The sequence below is a fragment of the Carassius carassius genome, chromosome 11, assembly GCF_963082965.1.
Source record: "Carassius carassius chromosome 11, fCarCar2.1, whole genome shotgun sequence".
NCBI lineage: Eukaryota > Metazoa > Chordata > Actinopteri > Cypriniformes > Cyprinidae > Carassius > Carassius carassius.
In genome coordinates, this window is record NC_081765.1 from 12,929,766 (window position 1) to 12,953,788 (window position 24,023).

The 24,023-nt window shown below is 39.9% G+C and overlaps 1 protein-coding gene across 1 annotated transcript in view; it reads left to right on the top strand.

Annotated features, from left to right (window-relative positions):
• Positions 1-24,023, top strand: part of LOC132152788 (unconventional myosin-X-like) — an 82,630-nt gene that overhangs the window by 19,883 nt on the left and 38,724 nt on the right. The window contains exons 2-16 of the mRNA XM_059561683.1: positions 1,877-1,975; positions 8,252-8,410; positions 13,001-13,188; positions 13,758-13,892; positions 13,987-14,125; positions 14,255-14,339; positions 14,467-14,573; positions 15,448-15,577; positions 16,409-16,527; positions 18,248-18,394; positions 18,488-18,588; positions 20,328-20,394; positions 21,352-21,444; positions 21,771-21,839; positions 23,863-23,945. Of these exons, the coding sequence (XP_059417666.1) occupies positions 1,877-1,975; positions 8,252-8,410; positions 13,001-13,188; positions 13,758-13,892; positions 13,987-14,125; positions 14,255-14,339; positions 14,467-14,573; positions 15,448-15,577; positions 16,409-16,527; positions 18,248-18,394; positions 18,488-18,588; positions 20,328-20,394; positions 21,352-21,444; positions 21,771-21,839; positions 23,863-23,945 (1,721 nt within the window). The remainder of the gene's footprint in view (positions 1-1,876; positions 1,976-8,251; positions 8,411-13,000; positions 13,189-13,757; positions 13,893-13,986; positions 14,126-14,254; positions 14,340-14,466; positions 14,574-15,447; positions 15,578-16,408; positions 16,528-18,247; positions 18,395-18,487; positions 18,589-20,327; positions 20,395-21,351; positions 21,445-21,770; positions 21,840-23,862; positions 23,946-24,023) is intronic.

Below are 24,023 nucleotides of genomic sequence, written 5' to 3' on the forward strand. Positions count from 1 at the left end.
TCTTTTATGTTACTTCAATGGTGTCTTTTGTCTTATTTTGGAGCTTGACAGCCTTTGATCACTATTTGGAAAAAAGCAGCATGAACATTCTTATAAATTTCCCCTTTTGCATTTAACAGAAGAAAGTAAGTCAAATGGGTTTGAATACTGAAACATCGTGATTGTGAGTAAATGTTAACAGATTTTTCATTCATGGATGAACTGTCCCTTTAATGAATGCCTTTACTTGAAACCTTGAATGTGTCTGGACTCATTATAATCCACGTCTCCTTTCCAGTGGATCATGTGTCTATGATCATCTTCATACAGTGTGTTTTGGAAAGAGTGGATGTATATTGTGTGTGCCTGCACATGCTGCCGACGGGACCCAGTGCTGTTGCACATGTCAGGTCATTATCAATAGTTAATGAGGATTGATATCTCTGAGCTCTGACCTTGGGGCTTGGGTTTCCTGGTTTCCTTTGGTTCTCATGTGCTGTTGGACAAACTACTCTCTCAACACTCCATTGGCCGTCTGAATGGCTGTGCTGTGAAGATTAATGCCTGTCAGTGTAAGCGTGAGGGCCATCAGAACCTGGCACACCATACACACTAAAAACCCATTCACAACAAGAGCTATAGCTTCATATATAATGCTAACTTTAGTTTATTATGTTTATTTTAAGCATGCACTGCAGTTCTGTCATCTGCCGCTTTAAATGTTTGAGCTATTTAAAGTCTGATGGATGCTTGATGGCTGTCAATATTTTTATCGATAATCAGCTGAAAAAAAAATAGCTCTGAAAGGGATTCCAACAACATCTCTCCTCTGCCTCATTATAATTATTATAGTTGTGGTATTAATGGCTCTATTCCTCTAGAATTAAAACACTTTTTTAAACTTTACAGTTATAGTTAACGTTATAGTTATCGTCAGTGGTGTGAACAGCCCTTAAGTCAGTATGAGGGTTTACAAAAAAGGAAATGACTAGTGGTCTTAGCTGCCAGTCTTGTGTTTTCCTGTTTTTACAACTCCATTTTCTGCATTCTTGGCCTTCCGATTGAAAACATGGAAGTTGGCGGCTTTGTTTAAAGGATGCCACACAATTAGACAAAAGCATAGCTAGACCAGCCTTTCATTGCAGCTGTTTTCATCATCAGAGATTTTGAACAAATGCCAAACTTTAAATACATACAGTAGTTGCCATTACATCTCAGAGTGATCCGACTTGGGTCTTGGGACTTTATTGATTTAGAGCCAGTAAGCAACCACCCAGAACACCCTAAAAACCACTTAGCACCTTGGCATCCACTCAAAACACTATTATGGCGACAAATGCACAAGCAAATGCCCCTTCATAACACTGAAATAAGAAATAACCATGTCTTTTTACACAGAGACAAGTACAGGGTTTGATGATACCAAAGGCCTTACTTTGGTTTGCAGCATATGCTGTTGGCATGAATAGGGTTCTGTGTTGCCCATGTGCCAACAATGTGCATTTAAACCCATTGGGAGGGAGCTTTTTCCCAGTCAAATGCACCACTTTATGTCTATGAAATGAAAGTGTAGCAAGACGGAATGCCTGTGGTGCATTTATTATGATGAAGGAAAGACCATGATGGGCTGTGGTTGAGATTGCTGATTGCTATTGGATCAATTGAAATTGCTCACATATATTCTCTCTGTATCATCTTGTTCTGTCCTAAGCTCGTTTTAGAGGCACATAATGTTGACTGCTAAATATTCTACATATTTAATTTCTGTACCAGCCCAATAGGAAGGAAATGTCTGTCTGTCTTAAGCCAGATTTTTAATGCTTGTGCCTTTCTCTGGCTGTTCTTGATTGGTTTGAAGTATTTTGTGTCTCATACGGTCTGTTTGTCTATCTTTTAGGGAGCCCGTGTGTGGGTGCGGGATAAGGAGCAGCTCCTGCCCTCCACCTTCAGCTGCTGTGATGACAGGACCCTCATCCTCACCACAGACTATGGAGAGGTAAGAAAGACTGTCGGCTGAAAACACATTTAGGACACATATTTAAAGCCATATTTTGCCTGTATTTTAAGACATGGTTCATCCAAAACCTTAATTTTTGGGTGAACTACCTCTTTAAGATCTTTAACATCCAAACTCCATCTTTATAAACAAGATTGTGTCATTGCTTTTGGCATTCTATTCTTAATGAATTGGACTGCCGATCTGTCTGGGAGAGATAAGTAAACTTAAAGGTCTTAATTGTATGAGGTTGTGCAGGTACATGGTTTGCACCACTAGAGAAAGACCTTTGAGATGAATAGCAGGAATGTCCATAAGGGAGCCAAGTTTAGCCAGTGTGTTTAATCAGTATGGTCCTCTGTTAAAGATTTGTGTCTGGAGGAAATCCTGTTCTATGAGAATGCAGGTCAGAATATATTTATCAGATGTGTCAACATGTGGCCTGTGTGCTTTGTCCTGGTACTTCAGAATGTATGAATGTGATAAACCATTATGGTCATATGTTGTATTTTTGCTCAAACTAATGCAGCCCTAAAATATAAAATATAAAAAGCATAAAATATTTATTTTAGATCTCTTCCACTATTAATTTCTCTATGTTTAATCTATCTTTAATCCTGTTTATATGTCAAATTTGGAAGAAAATACGATTCTTTGAAACATATTGATAGAACAAGTGGACCATTTTGTTGCAGGAAGGCTTCCATGAATTTGCATGCATATTAGTGATCTGTCTGTGTCATTCTGAACAGACAGCTACAGCACAAATTGATTTATCTCTTACTATTGTGGTCCACTTTTAGATCAATTCAGACTCATTGCCATTTGCAGTTTAGTATTTGAGTACTTACGTAATTGATTAAACGTACAGTTTTTTAATTCTGGATTTAATGCGCATTCTTTTACAAGCGTACTGTGGCATCCATAGTGAAATGGGTCAGCAGAGATCAGGAGGGTGTGTGTGAGTAGAGTTCAGTGAGGCGTGGAGAGACTGACACACTGCTCTGTCTGGGGTGAAAGTTGAGCTCAGGCTCCTCCAGAAGAACAACAGTGTCATGACTATCTGTCTATCCAACTATTCTTCTATCTACCAACCTGTCTAACATTCATTCTATATTTATATTTATTGTTCACTTGTTTGTTCATTCTACATTATTCGTTCATTCTACCATTCTTTTCTAACTATCTGTCTGTCTGTCGATCTATTCGTTATATCATGCTATCTTTTGTTTATCAATCTATCGTTCTTTAGTTCTGGTTACCGATAGTTCTGTCATTTGATATATTGTCAGTTATATTATCATTCTGTCATTCATTCTATATTTGTCCTATTGCTCTTTCATTCATTATATTTTTCTATCGTTCAGTACAATGTTCTTATACATTTTTCATTTTAAAATGTCATACTTCTCCAGACTTCTCTGTAGAGTTTTCAGTCCGTATTTCACAGTCAAAACAAATGTTTTAGCTTGTAATGATTAAAGGTTCAAATTCACAATATTGAATTTACAATCATACACTCTTACAATACTACAAATATTGTTGTCACAGTATCAAAATTTCAGTTCATATCATTTTGTCTGTCATCTCTATCATTTTATTGGTGTATCTTTCATTCTGTTCTGTTTTTTGTTCTATTGTTCTGTTGATAGTTCTATTATTCTGTTATTCATTCCGTTCTTCTAAATATAATTCTATGACTCAGTCTATCATTTCACCTACTATTCTTTCATTATATCCATCTGTTATGGTCTTTGGTGTAAAATAAAGAGAATAAACTGTGTACTTACTTAAAGCTTCAATAAAGCCTCAAGACTTAAAAGTTTTTTAGAGATATCAGCAGCATTTCTCTTGGCTTTCACTGGGGCTATAGTTAGTGTCTTGTAAAGCAAACCCTGTGTTTTTCTGGGATTGCTTTGGGCAGGGTGTGACTCAGTGCCGGTACAGCGGATGGGTTGAGAGAAGACTGCTTCCTGTGAAGAGTACAGCCATTTCAGCTGGCCTCCATGTGTCTGCTCACTACTGGGCCGTCCCTCTCCTCCAGACCACACCCACATCATGCATATTCATGTAGGCCATGCTCAATAATCCAACAGGGTGTGGTCTTTCAAACACAAAGCCTCATGCAGGACACTTGCACAGAAGAACAGAGAAACAAATATGCCAGTTACTATTTAAATTACAAACCTTTAATCACTTAACAGCTAATCATTTTAATTATATGCACACAAGGCTGAGTTGCATTAGAATTTATAATTTTTTATTCAAGAGTTTTATTCCTTAAGACATAAATAACAATATTTTGTTTTAATTAGATGGAGTGTAGAATGTGCCTTGATGTGATGTCTCATTACAAAATATAATTGCTTAATTTGTACATCATATACTTATCTGTGCTAGTTTGAACACAGTCCTTCCAAAATAGTCTTTGTTTCAGTCACAATGGTGAGTCAGTCAGCAGCACTGCCCTGGGTGATAAGGCCACATTAGGAAAACATTGATTGTGTACTTAATAACTTTAGATCAATGGAGTTAGCAGACGGTTTCATGTGCACATGCATGTTTAGAGGAGTGTGTTGGTGCTCATGTGAGTGCATTGATGTTGGAGGTGTACACAAATGCTTTTATTGAATGTTAGAACTTGAAGTGTACAATACTTACAGTAAGAAACATGTCATTTCTCATGCAAGGCATGCAAAATGAAATTAAGATTTAAAATAATTCCTGATGCACAATCACTGAGGAAGTCTTGCTGCTGAGGAAGAGAGATAAACCTGCATGGACAATGGAAGCAGTTCCGCTAAACCACTGAAAATGTAGTATCTTACCAGTGATTGCATACTGGAACACAGATAATAACTCCAGGAAATTCCATTTATTTATCCAGCACAGGGCATAATTTTTCAAACTGACTGCACTGCTTGTTTTTTCCTCATGTTTTATTGATGACCTCATCATCAGGATTCCCAGTACTCCCATGGCTGCTCCATTGCTTAGCAACCAGAGGCGATGTTCTTGTTGCCTGGCACACTGTCAGCACTGACACCCATTGTCCTGTCTGAATGCCTGTAATGTGCTCATGGCACTTTGACAAGCTGACTCGAACCCGGGGCGAATAGATGATCATAGGTGTTAAATACACCCTATACTGCTGTCTTGAAAAAATCTCACAAATGTAATGACAATTTATTTGCATTTAGTAATGCATGGTCTGTTATCATCACTTTAGAATAAGCTCAGAACAAATGACAGCAATAGCATGTTCTTTTATGATAGCTTGCATTGTTTAAAATGATCACCTGCACTGTAGGCCATTTTTCCTGTTCACTGTTTACTATATACTGTAGTTGCCATGCTGCTCAGTGGGTTGTCACATCCCACTAATTGTGTTACAAAATCAGATATATTGCCTGACATCAGTGAGATCACAGCGACACAGTCAGATGAGGCTTTATAAAATGTAGCTTTGGGAGCCAAACTTTTAGCGGTGGGAGCAAGCATCTCATGAACAGGAATTTGGGGAATTTGTCTCTAGATCAGCAGGAATGTTTTATTGCTTAAACATCCTTGACTTCTGTGCTGGATGTTTGTGATTGGATCATATGGCTCAAACTCATGTATTTTGTGGATGAACTTTAACCCGTGGGTGGTAGCCTGCTGTGTTGAGAAATTATCCATAGAGAGCAGATTCCTGGTTGGGGCATCACACAGCAATAACGTAAACGTTGAGACACATTCACACAGCTATAAGCTGCTCTGCTTTTGCATCAATGGCTTCGTTATACTTGAATGAATCATTATAATAGTGCGTTCTAGAATGAACTAGTGATGAACTCTTATTTGATAAACAGAGCCTCAGGTGTTACGGCACATTGATTTTGCATCTTTTATCTACTTACAGATCACATTATCTCACTCAGATTGAGGCGGGTATCCTGTCAAAGTGCTGTTTACTTCCTGTCATGTCTGCTCAATTAAGCTTATCTATCTGGAGACAGGCATGACGAGCCACAATGATAAGATTGTTATTGTATGACATCATTCAATTTTAGTTGCACTTTTTGCTAATGGATTCATCATCCATCTCAGTTAGAATATCATCAAAAAGTTGATCTATTTCACTTATTCCATTCAAAAAGTGAAACTTGTATATTATATTCATTCATAACACACAGACTTATATATTTCAAATGTTTATTTCTTTTAATTTTGATGATTATAACTGACAACTAAGGAAAATCCCAAATTCAGTATCTCGGAAAATTAGGATATAACTTAAGACCAATACAAAGAAAGGATTTTTTGAAATCTTGGCCAACTAAAAAGTATAAAAATGAAAAGTACGAGCATGTACAGCACTCAATACTTAGTTGGGGCTCCTTTTGCCTGAATTACTGCAGCAATGCGGCGTGGCATAGAGTCGATCAGTCTGTGGCATTGCTCAGCTGGTTGCTCTGATAGTGGCCTTCAGCTCTTCTGCATTCTTGGGTCTGGTATATCACATCTTCCTCTTCACAATACCCCATAGATTTTCTATGGGGTTAAGGTCAGACAAGTTTGCTGGCCAATTAAAAACAGGGATACCATGGTCCTTAAACCAGGTACTGGTAGCTTTTGCACTGTGTGCAGGTGCCAAGTCCTGTTGGAAAATGAAATCTGCATCTCCATAAAGTTTGTCAGCAGCAGGAAGCATGAAGTACTCTAAAACGTCCTGGTATACAGCTGTGTTGACCTTGGACCTCAGAAAACACAGTGGACCAGATGACATGGCACCGGAAACCATCACTGACTGTGGAAACTTTATACTGGACCTCAAGCAACGTTGACTGTGTGCCTCTCCTCTCTTCCTCCAGACTCTGGGACCCTGATTTCCAAAGGAAATGCAAAAGTTACTTTCATCAGAGAACATAACTTCGGAACACTCAGCAGCAGTCCAGTCTTCTGACGCTGTCTGTTGTTCAAGAGTGGCTTGACACAAGGAATGCGACAGCTGAAACCCATGTCTTGCATACGTCTGTGCGTAGTGGTTCTTGAAGCACTGACTCCAGCTGCAGTCCACTCTTTGTGAATCTCCCCCACATTTTTGAATGGGTGCGGTTATCCCTATTGCTTGTACACTTTTTTTCTACCACATCTTTTCCTTCCCTTCGCCTTTCTATTAATGTGCTTGGACACAGAGCTCTGTGAACAGCCAGCCTCTTTTGCAATGACCTTTTGTGTCTTGCCCTCCTTGTGCAAGGTGTCAATGGTCGTCTTTAGGACAACTGTCAAGTCAGCAGTCTTCCCCATGATTGTGTAGCCTACAGAACTAGACTGAGAGACCATTTAAAGGCTTTGCAGGTGTTTTGAGTTAATTAGCTGATTAGAGTGTGGCACCAGGTGTCTTCAAAATTGAACCTTTTCACAATATTCAAATTTTCAGAGATACTGAATTTGGGATTTTCCTTAGTTGTCAGTTATAATCATCAAAATTAAAAGAAATAAAAATTTGAAATATATCAGTCTGTGTGTTATGAATGAATATAATATACAAATTTCACTTTTTGAATAAAATAAATGAAATAAATCAAGTTTTTGATGATATTCTAATTATATGACCAGCACCTATATATATATATATGTATGTATATATATATATATATATATATATATATATATATATATATATATATATATATATATATATATATATATATATATGAAATTTATATTTAATAATATACCAGATAATGTGTGTTGTCATGAAATCTTTTTAATATGACGGAATCTGTAGGCTAATTAACGTGATCACAATTGAATAAAGACATTGGGCCGAGAAAACAGTAACTTCACCCATTGAATAGATTTCTCACCAAAAAAAGTGTGTCCAAGGTTTTCTGAGGACAGATTGTGAAAGAAGTGCTCAGGACAGTGAAAGTGAGAGGAGTGCTGTGAGGATGTCATGGGGGTATGGTTTCAGGAAAGTGAAACAACTTGGCAGATAGATGGAGCAGGTCCGGACGCATTAGTAAAACAAGCTACAGGCCCACACAGGGCTCATTTACTCCTGTAAATGAGTCGTGCCTGAGTGCACTGTTGATTCATAGCAGCATAAATCACAGCTAATTTCTTCACACTTTTGAGAATGCATATTTATTAATGTCAAGTATGTGTTCATTGAGCTGTATACTTTCTGATTAATCTGAAAACAGTAATATTCCCAGTTGCTCCTCTGATGACAGCCCTGTAGAGTGTGTGTTCATAATCACATTGGATGTGTGATTTTGTGTATTGAAGGTGATAACTCTGGATAAGGGTGAGGTGAACAGACTCAAGGTTTTCCCCATGCATCCCACCAGCATCAGTGGAGTGGAGGACATGTCCACTCTGGCCGAGTTACATGAGGCCGCAATCTTGCACAACCTCTTCCTGCGATACCAGAAGGACCTCATTTATGTAAGTTTCATTTTTGAAAACAGACCTACTACCTTCTCTTTTGTTTTTTGTACAGCTGGTTATAAACACTAATCTAATCCACTCCCTAACCCTAAATTCAAACATGAATTTTTGTATGGTTTTTACAAATGAGTACTTTCCCCAAAGAGAGGGTTTATCAGATTTAGGTCACCTCTGAGTACAAATATGCTTAAGTAGGTTCACAGACACACACATTAGTTCTCTTCATCACGTTCAAATAGGAATTTGGAATTTGCAGTGTTTTTGAGTAAACAATGGAACGGTCTGTGCTTTGAAAGGTCTTGTGCCTCAAAACAACTTTATTCTTTGAAGGTTTAATGGTGCTTAATCTGAGCTTAAAGCTGTGCAGCTTTTTTCTTCCCAAAACATTGCTGATGGTATTTTTAATAGATTTCATTTTTACAAAATAGTGGTTGCATGGTCTTGTGGTACATATGTCATATTATGATCATTTTATCTGTATGAAACTAAATAGCATTCATGCTTTATGAAATAAGTTTGATTTTTATTTAATTAATATTTAGTGATAGTTTTTATTATCATTTTACTTTACTATTTGCTTAATCGTTAAAATGAATTTTTACATATACTGGAATTATCATGTTAAACGTTGTTATGATCGGAACCCAGGGAAACACAGGAGACGAGAGATCCAAACGCAGTGTGGTATTTAATGGGTAATCCAAATCAGAATCCAACAAGCAGGGGTCAAAACCAGAAATCAATCCAAACAAACAAACAAAAGGGATAGGTACAGGAACAGGAATAGGAACTGGAACAGGAAACTCGGAAGATGAGGAAACTGGGTGACGGAATGAAAGGACTCCATGAAAACAAACAGAAAAGGACCGGTTAATATAGGCAGGGTAATGACTATCAAGTGAAGTGAAGTGAAGTGACATTCAGCCAAGTATGGTGACCCATACTCAGAATTTGTGCTCTGCGTTTAACCCATCCAAAGTGCACACACACAGAGCAGTGAACACACACACACACACACTGTGAGCACACACCCGGAGCAGTGGGCAGCCATTTATGCTGCGGCGCCCAGGGAGCAGTTGGGGGTTCGATGCCTTGCTCAAGGGCACCTAAGTCGTGGTATTGAAGGTGGAGAGAGAACTGTACATGCACTCCCCCCACCCACAATTCCTGCCGGCCCAGGACTCGAACTCACAACCTTTCGATTGGGAGTCCGACTCTCTAACCATTAGGCCACGACTTCCCTAAAGTGAAGACACCTGAGTGCAATTAACAGGAGTACAATTACTGTGATGAAGGGACAAGGCTTTGTGGGAATTGTAGTGCCTACAGTGAGGTGCCTATGGGGAAGTGAGACCACTAGTGGAGACTCAGGGAAACAGAGACCAGACAGCGTGACATTACCCCCTCCTCCGTGGAGCAGCTACCAGATGCTCCACCTGAACACAAGAAGAGACCAAGGAACACAGAAACCAGGAGGGAGGTGGAGCGGTGGAGGATCAGGGGGAGGGACGGAGGGCCAGGTCCATAGAGGGAAACAGAGAGAAAAAGAGCAAAAAACAAAAACAAGGAGCCCAGGAGGGAGGTGGACCGGCAGAGGATCAGGGGGAGGGACGGAGGGCCAGGTCCATAGATGGAAACAGAGAGAAGAAGAGCAAAAAACAAAAACAAAACAACAACAAAACACAAGTCCAGGAAGGAACATAACGTTCAGTGGCCCAGGGCCGAACCGACAGGGCAGGAATACAGAGAGGAGCAAGGTAGAATTGGAGCCATGCGGTCGAGACAGAAGCCCACCAGGGCGGCGCAGAAGACCACAGCATCCGTGCGATCGAGACAGAAGCCCACCAGGGCGGCGCAGAAGACCACAGCATCTGTGCGGTCGAGACAGAAGCTCACCAGGGCGGCGCAGAAGACCACCACATTCATGTGGTCGAGACAGAAGCCCACCAGGGCGGCGCAGAAGGCCACCATATCCATGCGGTCGAGACAGAAGCCCACCAGGGTGGCGCAGAAGACCACCGCATCCGTGCGGTCGAGACAGAAGCCCACCAGGGCGGCGTAGAAGACCACCACATCCGTGCAGTCGAGACAGAAGCCCACCAGGGCGGCGTAGAAGACCACCACATCCGTGCGGCCGAGACAGAAGCCCACCCGGGCGGCGAAGAAGACCACCACATCCGTACGGTCAAGACAGAAGCCCACCACCCGGGCGGCGCAGAAGACCACCACAGTGGGATCGATGACACAGGAGAGCAAGTCTGGTTAGGCAAGTCTGAAACAGAGAACATGAACAAGTTAAGGGTGGCCTCTGTTGCCACGACAGGATCATCCGAGCGCTCAGAGAGTTCGGCTAAGACGTGACGAGGCTCTGGAAGTTCCCCAGAGACGAGGAGAGGCTCTGGTAGTTCAGCTGAGACGAGGAGAGGCTCTGGTAGTTCAGCCGAGACAAGGAGAGGCTCTGGTAGTTCAGCCGAGACGTGGAGAGGCTCTGGTAATTCCGTGGTGTTTAGACTGGATTCAGGAAGATCAATGATGACTTGACTCTGCTCATGAAGATCATTGGTGACTTGACTCTGCTCATGAAGATCCTTGGTGACCTGACTCTGCTCATGAAGATCCTTGGTGACTTGCATTTGTTCATGAAAATCACTGGTGACTTGCCTTTGCCCATGAAGATAGTCGGTGACTTGACCTTGCTCATGAAGAACACTGGTGACATGACTTTGCCCATGAAGATCACCGGTGACTTGCCCTGACTCCGGAGTGTCAAAGGTGACTTGCCCTGACTCCGGAGTGTCAACGGTGACTTGCCCTGACTCCGGAGTGTCAACGGTGACTTGACCCGACTCCGGAGTGTCAACGGTGACTTGACCCGACTTTGGAAGGTCAACGGTGATTTGACCCGACTCTGGAAGGTCAACGGGAACCTGACCCGACTCCGGAAGGTCAACGGGAACCTGACCCGACTCCGGAAGGTCAACGGGAACCTTACCCGACTCCGGAAGGTCAACGGGAACCTGACCCGACTCCGGAAGGTCAACGGGAACCTGACCCGACTCCGGAACCTTACCTGATTCCAGAAGGTCAACGGGAACCTGACCCGACTCCGGAACCTGACCTGACTCCGGAAGGTCAACGACTCCGGAATGGTCAACTGGAACCTGACTCGACTCTAGAGGGTCAACGGGAACCTGATTTGACTCTGGAGGGTCAACGGGAACCTGACTCGACTCTGGAGGGTCAACGGTGGCTGTCATCTTGTGCAGAGGCGCTGGACAAGCGGCCATCTTGTGCCATGACTCTGGACCGGCGGCCCTCTTGAGCAGTGGCGCTGGGCCGGCGGCCATCTTGAGCCGTGGCGCTGGGCCGGCGGCCATCTTGGGCAGTGGCGCTGGGCCGGCGGCCATCTTGAGGTGTGACGCTGGGCTGGCGGCCATCTTGCACCGTGACGCTGGACTGGCGACTACCTTGTGCTGTGGCACTGGGCTGGCGACCATACTGTGCAGTGGTTCTGGGCTGGCGGTTCTCCTGTTTGCAGACCCCGGTCCAGAATCGGCCATCCCACCGGGAGAGACAGGAGTGGCTGGGGCATCCCACGGAAGCCGATTGCTGCAAGTAGAAAATGAATTCCCAGAAACCAAACGCATCCAACTGATCCATTTCCAAATGAGACCAGTGTTGAAAATGTCTTTAAGGGCCACATCATTATACCCCATACCATCCTCCAGGGTCCAGAACACATGTGCCATAGTACCCACCTCATTGCCCTCTTGGCGGAGGGTGGTTAATTTTACGAATCTTGCCCTCCGCTCCACCATACTGGCTGGGGAATCCTTCTGTTACGATCGGAACCCAGGGAAACACAGGAGACGAGAGATCCAAACGCAGTGTGGTATTTAATGGGTAATCCAAATCAGAATCCAACAAGCAGGGGTAAAAAACAGAAATCAATCCAAACAAACAATAGGGATAGGAACAGGAATAGGAACTGGAACAGGAAACTCGGAAGGCGAGGAAACTGGGTGACGGAATGAAAGGACTCCATGAAAACAAACAGAAAAGGACCGGTTAATATAGGCATAATGACTATCAAGTGAAGACACCTGAGTGCAATTAACAGGAGTGCAATTACTGTGATGAAGGGACAAGGCTTTGTGGGAATTGTAGTGCCTACGGTGAGGTGCCTATGGGGAAGTGAGACCACTAGTGGAGACTCAGGGAAACAGAGACCAGACAGCGTGACAAACGTGTATTGGTAGCTAAAAGCATTATTTGATTAGCCAAAAATATTTAACAAATGAACCTGCAGTTGTCAGTGGATTTGTAGAGCTTTGGGAATGACTGTAGATTTCTGTAGAAATCTGTAGTGTGTAGAATCCAAAAATCTATGACAAAACATACTATTACCATGTTTCATAGAAATAACTACTTTCATCAACACTTGGAAACTTTTGAACCATAATAATGATACAATACAAAATACTTTTACAGATTTTTCATTTTCCATGTTTTTACTGTGTTCAACATCAAATGTATAAACGGTGTAAGATCAAACTTGTATGTTTTCATTATCATTCTACCTTACAGACTAACATTGGCTCCATCCTGGCAGCTGTGAATCCTTATAAGCAGATAGTAGGTCTGTATGACGCCGAGGCAGTGGATGTGTACAGCAGACATCACCTGGGTGAACTACCTCCACACATCTTTGCTGTGGCCAATGAGTGTTACCGCTGTCTGTGGAAGAGACATGACAGTCAGTGTGTGCTCATCAGGTAACGTCCTGCTAGTTTTAAGTTGCTTCTTTAAAAGGCATCACATAACATTTAGTATTATCTGATTTGAATGAATGAGTTGAATTATAATTTTAATGGACGATTAATCTGTAGGAATCTGTAGGCTAATTAAAGTGATCACAAATTAATAAAAACAGGCCGATTAATTATTTAAATTTCCACGGTTATTCAAACAACATATAAATTGTATAAGAAAGTGAGCAAAAAACATTATCAACTGAGCTTTTTGAAACTCTGAATGTGCACGTGTTCAATTTATTCAAACAATCATAGTTTTCACAAAATTATTAAGCAGCACAGCTGTTTTCAACATGGATAAGAAATGTTTCTCGAGCAGCAAATCAGCCTATTAGAATGATTTCATGTGCTGAAATATTCTCCATTACCATCACAGAAATAAATTCAAGTATAACAGTTGTAATTATTTTAATTACTTTTTTTACTTTATTTTTGATCAAACAAATGACATAACAGATTTCTTTCAAAAACAAACAGAAAACCACAGACAAAATGTGTTTTAAATATGCTTCATGTTTATTCATTCTCAGTGGAGAGAGTGGTGCGGGGAAAACAGAAAGCACCAAACTGCTGCTGAAGTTCCTGTCCGTCAAGAGTCAGAACTCCACAGGCTCTCCGCTGTCAGAGAGGACCACTAGAGTGGAGCAGGCCATCGTACAGAGCAGGTCATGTATGCTCTATCACACCTACTCTGTTCTTACAGATGTTGTTGCATTTCTGTCCATTTTAACACCTGGCCTTTCTCTTCTGCTTTCTCAGTCCAATAATGGAGGCATTTGGAAATGCAAAAACTGTTTACAACAACAACTCCAGTCGCTTTGGCAAGTTCATTCAGCTTCACTTCTCTCAGAGTGGAAATATCCAGGGGGGATGTATTATTGATTATTTACTTGAAAAGGTATCTTTTTATTATTATTATTATTATTGTAAATATAACTGATAATATAAAAATAATGACTGTTTCTAGCCATGGATTTAAGCAGTTGTACTAAAAGCTTTGTGCTTTAAAAATGTCATTACATTTCAGAATCGAGTTGTGCGGCAGAATCCGGGAGAGAGGAACTACCATATTTTCTATGCACTGTTGTCAGGTGCTAAGTATGAGCACAGAGGTGAGATTTTAGCATTATATCAATTTTCTTTTGTTTTGGTGGCACAGGAGTAACACACTTCACCTTTACACAAACTCTTTGTGTTTTTCTTTGGCCATTGTATTGTGGTATGGATTGTTCTCATCAGAAATGTACATGCTGGCTGATTCTCCTGAGGCGTATCATTACCTCAACCAGTCCGGCTGTGTGAAAGACAGAAACCTGGATGACAAACACCTCTATGATAGTGTGATGGTGAGTCAATTCTGTATGTTTCTTGACTCTAAGACAGTTACTTTTCTCATGAGCACACAGATTTTAAAGGAACATTTCAAAAATTCTATCATTGTTCCTCACCTTCATATCATTCCAAGCCTTTTCAAAATTTTGGTTAATCTTTGAAACACAAACTAAGATATTTTTAGTGAAATCTGAGAGGTTTCTATCCCCATTGACCAGGTAATTAAAGATCCAAAAAGTTCTTAAAGGTGTTTTAAAATGAATCGATATGAATAGAGCAGTTTAATCCAAGTCAGTGTTACTCTGCTATGTGTACGTTTATAGGTGAAAAGAAGACTAAATTAAATCTGTTAATGATTAAAGCAATCACAACTCTTCACAAGACTTTCAGTTTGAATTATATACTGTAGGTTCATTTTACAACACCTTTTTTAATCGTTTAAGTTTTGGTTACCTTGACTTTCAACAGAGGCACATAAACCTCTCAAGTTTCATTAAAATGATCTTATGTTGCGTTTTAAATATTAACCAAGGTCTTATGGGTTTGGAACAACATGAAAGTGAGTAAATGACAGAAATTGTACATTTGGGTGAGCCATCTCTTTAATGCCATGCAACTTGGCTTTAATAAATGGTCCACTAGAGGGCACCATATCATTTATTTTCTGTATCTGTTCGGAAGTACATTACTAATTAAACTCGAGTTATTCTGAGTTTTTCCACCTATACATATTTATTGGTTAAGACTCTCTGATCATAGTAAGCATGTGTAAGCATGATGTATCCACATCCCATTTCCTTTTCTCTTTCCCTTAAGAATTCAGTATCAGCTGTCAAATATCTGTCAAATAAAGCATGCTCATATTTTCATTCTGTTTAATGGGTGTAGGAAGCATTGAAGGTGATGGAATTCACTGAGGAAGAGATCCGTGATGTCTTCAAGCTGCTCTCTGGGGTCTTACAGATCGGCAACATTGAGTTCATGACTGCAGGGGGTGCTCAGATCACCACTAAAGGAGGTTCGAGGCAGATCTGCATGTCTCAAGAGCATACCTAGCATGTTATACATGCTTTTTTAAATAGTTATCTTAGTGGAAGGATCTATACCGCCGGTAGCCCCGTCACACAGTATCAGCCTATATGATCTGTCAGGAGTTATGAGTAAAGCCTTCACTGAGTAGAGTGTGTAGAGGCATGTTACAACATGTCGGTATTCACTCTGATAACTGCACTTAAGACGGGTAATAACTCTTAATACTGAAGTCTGCTGAAAAAAAAAAAAAAGAGGAAATCTGTTATTATTTACTCAGCTCTTCTGGTTGCTTATTTCAATGCAACTACAATGATCAGAGTCCAAAGCTTATTAAGATTTAGTTTAGTTTTATTACTATAGCAATACATTTTACATTTATTCCTGTGATGACAAAGTTGAAATTTCCGCATCATTACGCCAGTCTTCAGTGTCACATGATCCTCCAGAAATCACTCTAGAAACATGCCATATTATTATCAGCATCGAAAACAGTTGTGCTGCTTAGTATTTCTATGGACCTTCTAGCCTTGATGCATTTCCGCCCCAGGATTTTTAGATGAATATGCAGTTAAAATAAACAGCATTTATTTGAAATAGGTTGATTACAATGATTTGGTTACCTTTAATTTGCGATGCATCCTGAAATGTGAAATCGGGTCCAGTTATTTCAAAAAAATATGCTGGAGACATAAATTTAATTTGAAAGTCAATATTTGAATTTTTGTTTAAGCAATTAATATAAATTAACTGCTGTGTATGTGCATACACACTTTTGACAGTGGTGAAGGCTTATGCAGTGTGTTTATCTGAATGACAGTGGTTAGTGTCGTCAGTGATCTGCTGGGACTCGACTCCTTTCAACTGTCTGAGGTTCTGACTCAGCGGTCCATGATCCTGAGAGGAGAAGAGATCTGCTCACCCCTCACTGTAGAACAGGTAAGGAACCAGGACATCAATCCCTCTTTATGATGTTATATAGTGCACCAGCATATCTAGAAATAATATATATTTATGTGTTTGTCTATTAAAATCTGGTTTATTTACAGTTTTGGCATAAGTTTTAGGCAGTGGTTTCAAAAAAATGTTTTTGTTTTTTATTTGGTTTGTTTGCTTTAGCCATCATGTTGTATCATGTCGTGGCGTGTCTGTGTTGTGCCCTCAATGTGTCCAGAGACATGTTCCTTTTTCCCTGCATCCCCAGACTCACCCCAGATTTACTGACAGACTGTCATTAAAAACACGCTCACACCCATACGCCTGTGTAGAAAGCGTCTTTGCGTGACTTGGTACCGTTTCCTGTTTTTTGTCCCCTTGGATTCCTGCTATAATAACGCAGTGATAAAGATCTCATGAGAAGCAGCAACACAATAGAGGCGGAGTGTGGAGACAGCGGTTAGCAGCTGCCTAATGGGGGCAGTCTATCACACAAATATGCACAGTAAACACAAGAAACAGTCAGATCAGCACTAGTGCAATGCTTTCGAAATGTACTCTTAAGAATTCCTCTTTCCCACAATGAAAGTTCAAGTGAACAAAAATCAAAGGCCTGATTTTGGTCATTTGAAACTGGTTTATGAAAAAGAGCAAGACTGATGAGGGGAAAGTGTGTGCATGCCAAGAATAAAGAGATCTCAACCTACATTAACCCATAAAATGCATCTATCATATAGAATGGGCTCTGGCTTTTGTGACCAACTCGGTTGAAACACACAAGCAATCTTTTCATGAACAAAGACAATGGCCACTAACTCCAGCCTGTGTCAGTGGTCATAAAGCAGTGCCACGTCTTAATGGAGGCCCTTATTCCTACTCCTCCTTTCCTCATAATGCATTAACACAGTGGTAAGGACCTCAACAGCTGCCATCCTGTCATTCTTTCAGGTCTTTCTGATGGAGCCAGCACACTGTTCAGAATCAGGCAGAAGTGTCTCTGACTGATGAATTATAGTGTTGCTGAAACAATAGACGGGAGTTTGGGATTCTTAGGAATAGCAGAGGCTAATTTGTGGGATTTAACTTTCTCTCCTTCTGTAATTCAGTAATAGCAGCTCAGGGTTATTGCTGAGTTTATGAGTTGAACTGAAACTCCAGAAGCAGATATTTCTCAAGAGCTTCCACACTTTTCATCACTTTTACTAAATGAATTGGTAGGCCAATTTTAGTGGATGTACTGTGTGAAATCAGTGCACAGTTTATTTCTGTATTCTTGCACCCACCAGTGTAATTTATCACATTTAACATGAACTTGTTCCACATGCACCACTTTTTTCCCTTAATTTTTGAGCATAATTAAAAGCAGAGCATAATAAAAAAACAGACTTCTTTATTGGGATTGGGTGGTTTCAATGTGGGTTAAGTTTCCAAATACTTATTGGGGCCACTGTATTGTTTTCAATCTCTGCAGTAAATCAAGAAAGACATCCATTGTTTTCAAACGTTGCATGTTTAAAGACATATAATTACAGAGAATAACAACCCTGCGATTCAGCCCATAAAGTGAACTTATATGTTCTTTATTCACCATGTCGAAATTCAGATATATTAGTGTTTTGTAATAATCTCTAGAGACATTGCTTGTTGACACTGTGGTTTTAAATTGGCTAGCTAAAGGAAAATGTCGCTAGATTAATATACGTCTCTGCCCTGCTTTCCAAAGGCAATTGATTCCCGGGACTCTGTGGCCATGGCATTGTATTCCCAGTGTTTTTCTTGGATCATCACCAGAATTAACCAGAAAATCAAAGGGAAGGACAACTTCAAGTCCATCGGCATTTTGGACATATTTGGCTTTGAGAACTTCGAGGTGAGAGTTTGTTGAGTGCAGAGGTGAAACATTCCAGCCAGACTGTCTGTCGATGGCATTTTGTCATGTTTTTATGACTTTTCCCCCCTCAAGGTGAACCGGTTCGAGCAGTTCAACATTAACTATGCCAACGAGAAGCTCCAGGAGTACTTCAATAAGCACATCTTCTCCCTGGAGCAGCTTGAATATAACAGGTGAGGCCTGTCATTGACCCTGATTAACACTGAAACACAAACAAGAAAGAGATCTGTCAGGAAAAAAGTGCTTTAGTTATCAGATTCTGACCTAATTTTGCATCAGAAACCAGTTTAGATAGTCCAACACTGTCTTCCATACTCCATATTGCTAGATTAAATTAGCTTTATGCATGATCATGAGACCAAATCCATATACACAACAGTAGACTGGATTCATGGGAAAGTAAAGTGTCCATCAGAAGCCCACTTCAGAATCTTGCTGGTTCTTGTCATTAGAATACATTTTGCCCGCTCTTTGTGCGACCAGTGTTAATGTGTCCATAACAGACTTCTGTACTCAAGGGGAGCAATATTTCTGTTACTTTAAAATCAAACTAACATGATCAACATGATTATCTTAAAACTGTTTGCTTAGCGTTTTGAAAGAGAAATTGACTGTAGAAAACGACAGTGCTTTGTGCGCCCCTTGTGGCCACTCTAAGAATGCAGTGCCAAGATTCTGTTCTGACACATTTCAAAGTATATTTCAGGCCTTGGGCATCTTAAAGTACAAACATGCTTATTCCTAGTTAACTGAATATTAGTGTGCGGTTATCAAATGTCTGTGCATATAAACTTAATGTGATATTATTAAGCTAGCTATCAAAATATTAAGTAAGCTATTTCAAACTGTTGCTCTACCGTGACAGTAGTTCACCCGAAGTGACTAGAATATGACATTTTATGCTAATATCATGTTATAGCAATAAGGCCAACTGTAGAAGAGAGAACTTTATGCTAATGCTTTTCATATATTTTTATAGCACAAACACACAAACTTTAACTTGCGAAGCTAGGAAAGTTTCTGTCACATACTTGCGCATAATGTGTTTTAAGCTTTTAGAAATATTAGTGAATCTACTAAGGTCTTTTCTTGACAAACAGTAATTCAAAATAAGTGTATACTACTGGACTGCACACCTGCAGCCCATTTGAGCATTTGTGTGTGTGTGTGTGTGTGTGCATCTCTACGTACATTATGTCCTCACAGTTACAACATCATCAGGTCATGAAATATATGTGTGAAACCCAGTGTATGATAATGGTCTGTATACACATTTACATTTACATTTTACTCACGCTTTTATCCAAAGCGACTTACAATTGCTATATATGTCAGAGGTCGCACACCTCTGGAGCAACTTGGGGTTAAGTGTCTTGCTCAGGGACACATTGGTGTCTCACAGTGGATTCAAACCCAGGTCTCTCACACCACAGGCATGTGTCTTATCCACTGCGCCAACCCCACCCCTACACATATATATACACATAGCTTCACCCCTACACATATATATACACATAGCTTCACCCCTACACATATATATACACATAGCTTCACCCCTACACATATATATACACACTATCACACTATCAGGTGTCACAGAGAGGTTGAAATAGCATAGAAGTGTACGTGATCATGATGTACAGGACATGGACAGTCCTGCGATCTCTTTAAAGGGAGAGTGATGGAGAGGTCATTACTGTTCTTGCTGTAGTGGCTATGGAGGCACTCTGCCAGATGTGTGAATGGGTCTCGTCTTTCCCACACAGTTGTGTTCTTGTGTTGAAATGTGATGGCTGAGGGGGGTCAGCAGAGCCCAGTCACAGCTCATTTCATCACCCTGGGGATAATAGCACCTTTTTGTACTTGTACTGTTGTGATGTTGCTCAAGAGGTTCTCTTGTGTCTCCACGCAGGGAGGGGATACAATGGGAAGCCATTGACTGGATGGACAACGCAGAGTGTTTGGATCTGATCGAAAAGGTGTCCTTTTAACCTTTGACCTTTAATCAGCTCTCACTGCGACCACACAGTGCTTATTATAAACCATTCCAATGTTGATAGCACGTGAGAAATGTCATAATTTCAAACTATTATCTCCAGTAGTCATTGGATTTTCAGAGAGATTTGCAGACTTGGTTGGTCTTAAAAACTGTAAATAAATCAGGGTCATTGTCTAATTTAGCCTCTTTTTTACATTTTTATTTACTGTGTTAATGCACATACATGACAGTTAAAATTTTTGAAGTCTGTAAGAAATCATCATATTAGAATGATTTCTGAAAGAACATATGACACTGAATGACTGAATTACTGAATGAAATTACATTTTAGAATAAATGAAAATATGAACAGCTATTTAAAGTTTTAATAATTGTTCACTGTTTTTACTGTGTTTTTGCTCAATATAATGCATCCATGGTAAGCATACGAGACTTCCAAAAAATTTAAAATAAAATAAAAATCTTACTGACCCAAACCTTTGAACCATAGTGTAAACCTCTAAGAGGTCTGGAAAGTTTCACATTATAATTGTATAAGCATCCTCTATACATTCTAAAAAAGTGATTTTGCATGTAGAAAAGTCTGCTGAATGCAAAATTAAGAATGCAAATTGTTGCATATTATGTTGCAGTAAGAATTACATGTTTCAGCTGAAAATATGTATGGGTGCTGAATATGCTATAAGGGAATCCATATCAAGTGGCTAAAAAGGGAGAAATAAGAATAATCAACAGCTTGATGTGAACCTTTGGACATTTTCTAGCAGAAATCTCTACATAACATTACAAGTAACTATCTGTGTACAGTATTAGACACTAGTAATGAATAACGGCCCACTGTTAAACCAATTATAACTAGCTTCTCTGATCGAATACAAACTGGAAATGTGGAGAGCCAGAGAAAGCCTGTGCTTAGATCAGTGTGCTCTTTCCTCAGAAACTGGGCATGTTGGCTCTTATCAATGAGGAGAGCAGATTCCCTAAAGGCACAGACTACACCCTGCTGGAGAAACTCCACAGCCGGCATGCCGTAAGTCCTCCTTTTTTAAATCCCTAAGACATACAGGACACACTCCCCCCCCCCCCCATCTCATTTCAGATCACAGAGAGTTAATTCTTCTTTAACCTCACTGATAAAGGCCAGCGCTGAGCCAACACCCAGTCACACCCCCACAGCCTCTCACACGCACATGCACAATACGGTAACATGAACAGGCTTTCCTCAGGCTGCAGGAACAATGAGTGTGTCCTCGGAGAACCCATGTACAGTCTGCCTCGACTGAAGTACCTCTGTCTGTGCTCACTACAAAATATAATCAATGTGAAATAATGTGTTATGTGTTTCTATCTCTGCAGACAAACCCGTACTATGTGAAACCAAGAGTGGCAGATCACCAGTTTGGTATTAAACATTATGCAGGAGAGGTAATTACATCAACAAGCAGTGTTATTTCAGTTTTATTTGTATTCTATTTTAATATTTATTACTGTTTTGCAATATGCAACATTTCTAATTTCCATTAAAGTTTTCATATATTTTTTTATATATAAATATATTTTTTTAGGTTACTATTTATATTTCATTTTATTTCAGAAGCAATTTTTAATAGTCTTACTATTAGTAAACGATAACCACACCGTCAACAATTGCCTGCATTTGAGACAGACACTTTTTTTTAGATATAGTTTAGAATTTATAGTGTTTCTCTCCAGGTATGTAGATGAAAATTGCAGTCTATAGCAAAAAAGTTTTACAGTATTGGTTTTGTGGTGCATTATTTGTGAGAGTGGGAAGATTTTATAATGTCTGCCAAAATGTATAGTACAGTTAAAATCCATTGAATTTACTTTAGAGATGGCAGACTCCAAACACACACACTCACAAACGCACACATGTGTGGAATACACATGTGGAAGTGTGACACCATTCTATGTTCTCTAACATTGCAGTGAATGAATGACTGATATAAATATAATATAATTTAATAATACAAAATATGATACACAGAATTTCTGAATATAAATTAACACTGATTTTATGCAATATTTACTGACTACGAAAATGTTTAATTAATGTCATATGAGAAAGATTGCTGTATTTTGAAGATCTGATTCAGCTTTAGGCACAAGGCCTCAGGTAATGCTAATGACTCAAGTATTGTAACTGTTGTATAATATAAAGCATACAATGTGCTTTATTAATTTACAAGGTTGTTAGTACATTTTGGAAGCAACAGCAGGTGGAATGACCATTTCGGTTGATATCTAGAATCTCAAATATTGGCCAATATCCCTGTCTTTCACTATTGCACAGGTGTGATTACCAGGAGAAAGTGGACACAGTCTTCTCTCATCACTTGCAGTGTCCGTTTCAGGCTTTAAGAGAGGAATTAGTCTTTTCAGGAAAGTGAGGGAAAGCAGTCTGAGCAGCATGCTGAAAAAGAGAGAGATGGAAAGCGAAGAGCTGGTTTGCCCTTTCACTATGGGCACCACACGAAGCCTCCACAGTTTAATGTGCTGGAAACCACACGTATAACATGCTCTCCCATGAGGAGCATTTGGCATGCTGTCCAGCTCCTTCTCTAGCTGCAGTTTCTCTTTTCCTGACACTTTTTATTTACACTTCTACTTGGATTTCACTCTTTACTTTCTCTGCTCCAAAAAAAGTAATTTTAATCAGTATTTCAGTCTTGTTTTCCAGTAAAACATCTTTAATTGCACAGGGTTTTAAGACGTACATCTTGTGAAGTTTTGCTTCTCAAGTAAATATCTCATCTTTTAAGGATTTTTATATATTTTTACTGGACAATGATTTATTATACCAGATATCTTCACTACAGTCTTGTGCGCAAAATGTCTGACATGATTCATGGCTCCCACAATATCAATCCAGTCTTTCAAATGCTTTCAGATGGAGAATATCTTTAGCATCTGCACTATAGGCCAACACAATGAAAGATCGGACTATAAGCTTTAGATGTAAAGTTTATAAAACAGTTTCTCTGTTTAAATGAGAGATTGTAATTATTGAGATGGTGTTATAAATACCCCTTGCATGTGTCATGGATGCTGCATATTTTACAGCTCAGGCGTTTATTTCATGGTGTAAAGATTAGTGGAGGAATCTGTCGCCACGGAGGCCATGACGGAATAATACTCAACAGGTGACTGCATTAAACTGCAGCAGCTTGATCGACCTCTTTCTTCAATCTCTCATTAATAGGATGAAAGTAAAACAAAGGAACAGAGACAGTGTATCTTCTTCACATGCACAATTCAGTTCAGAGACATGTTAGGACAGACACATGAAGTAGGTTAAAAAAGATTTATAATTAAAACAATATTTTCCATCCACAAAATACATGTATGTAAATGAATAAATTCTGCATTATCTTTAAGCCACTGTACATGTATTTTATAACCGTGTTTGTCTTTGTGTGTGTGTCAGGTATTGTATGATGTGCGTGGCATTCTAGAGAAGAACAGAGACACATTCAGAGATGATATTCTCAACATGCTGAATGACAGCAGGTAACTAATCACGCACTTCATTTCTGCTATTCTAAGCAACGCTGGGGATCCTATGATCCTAAGTGATTGTACTGTAAA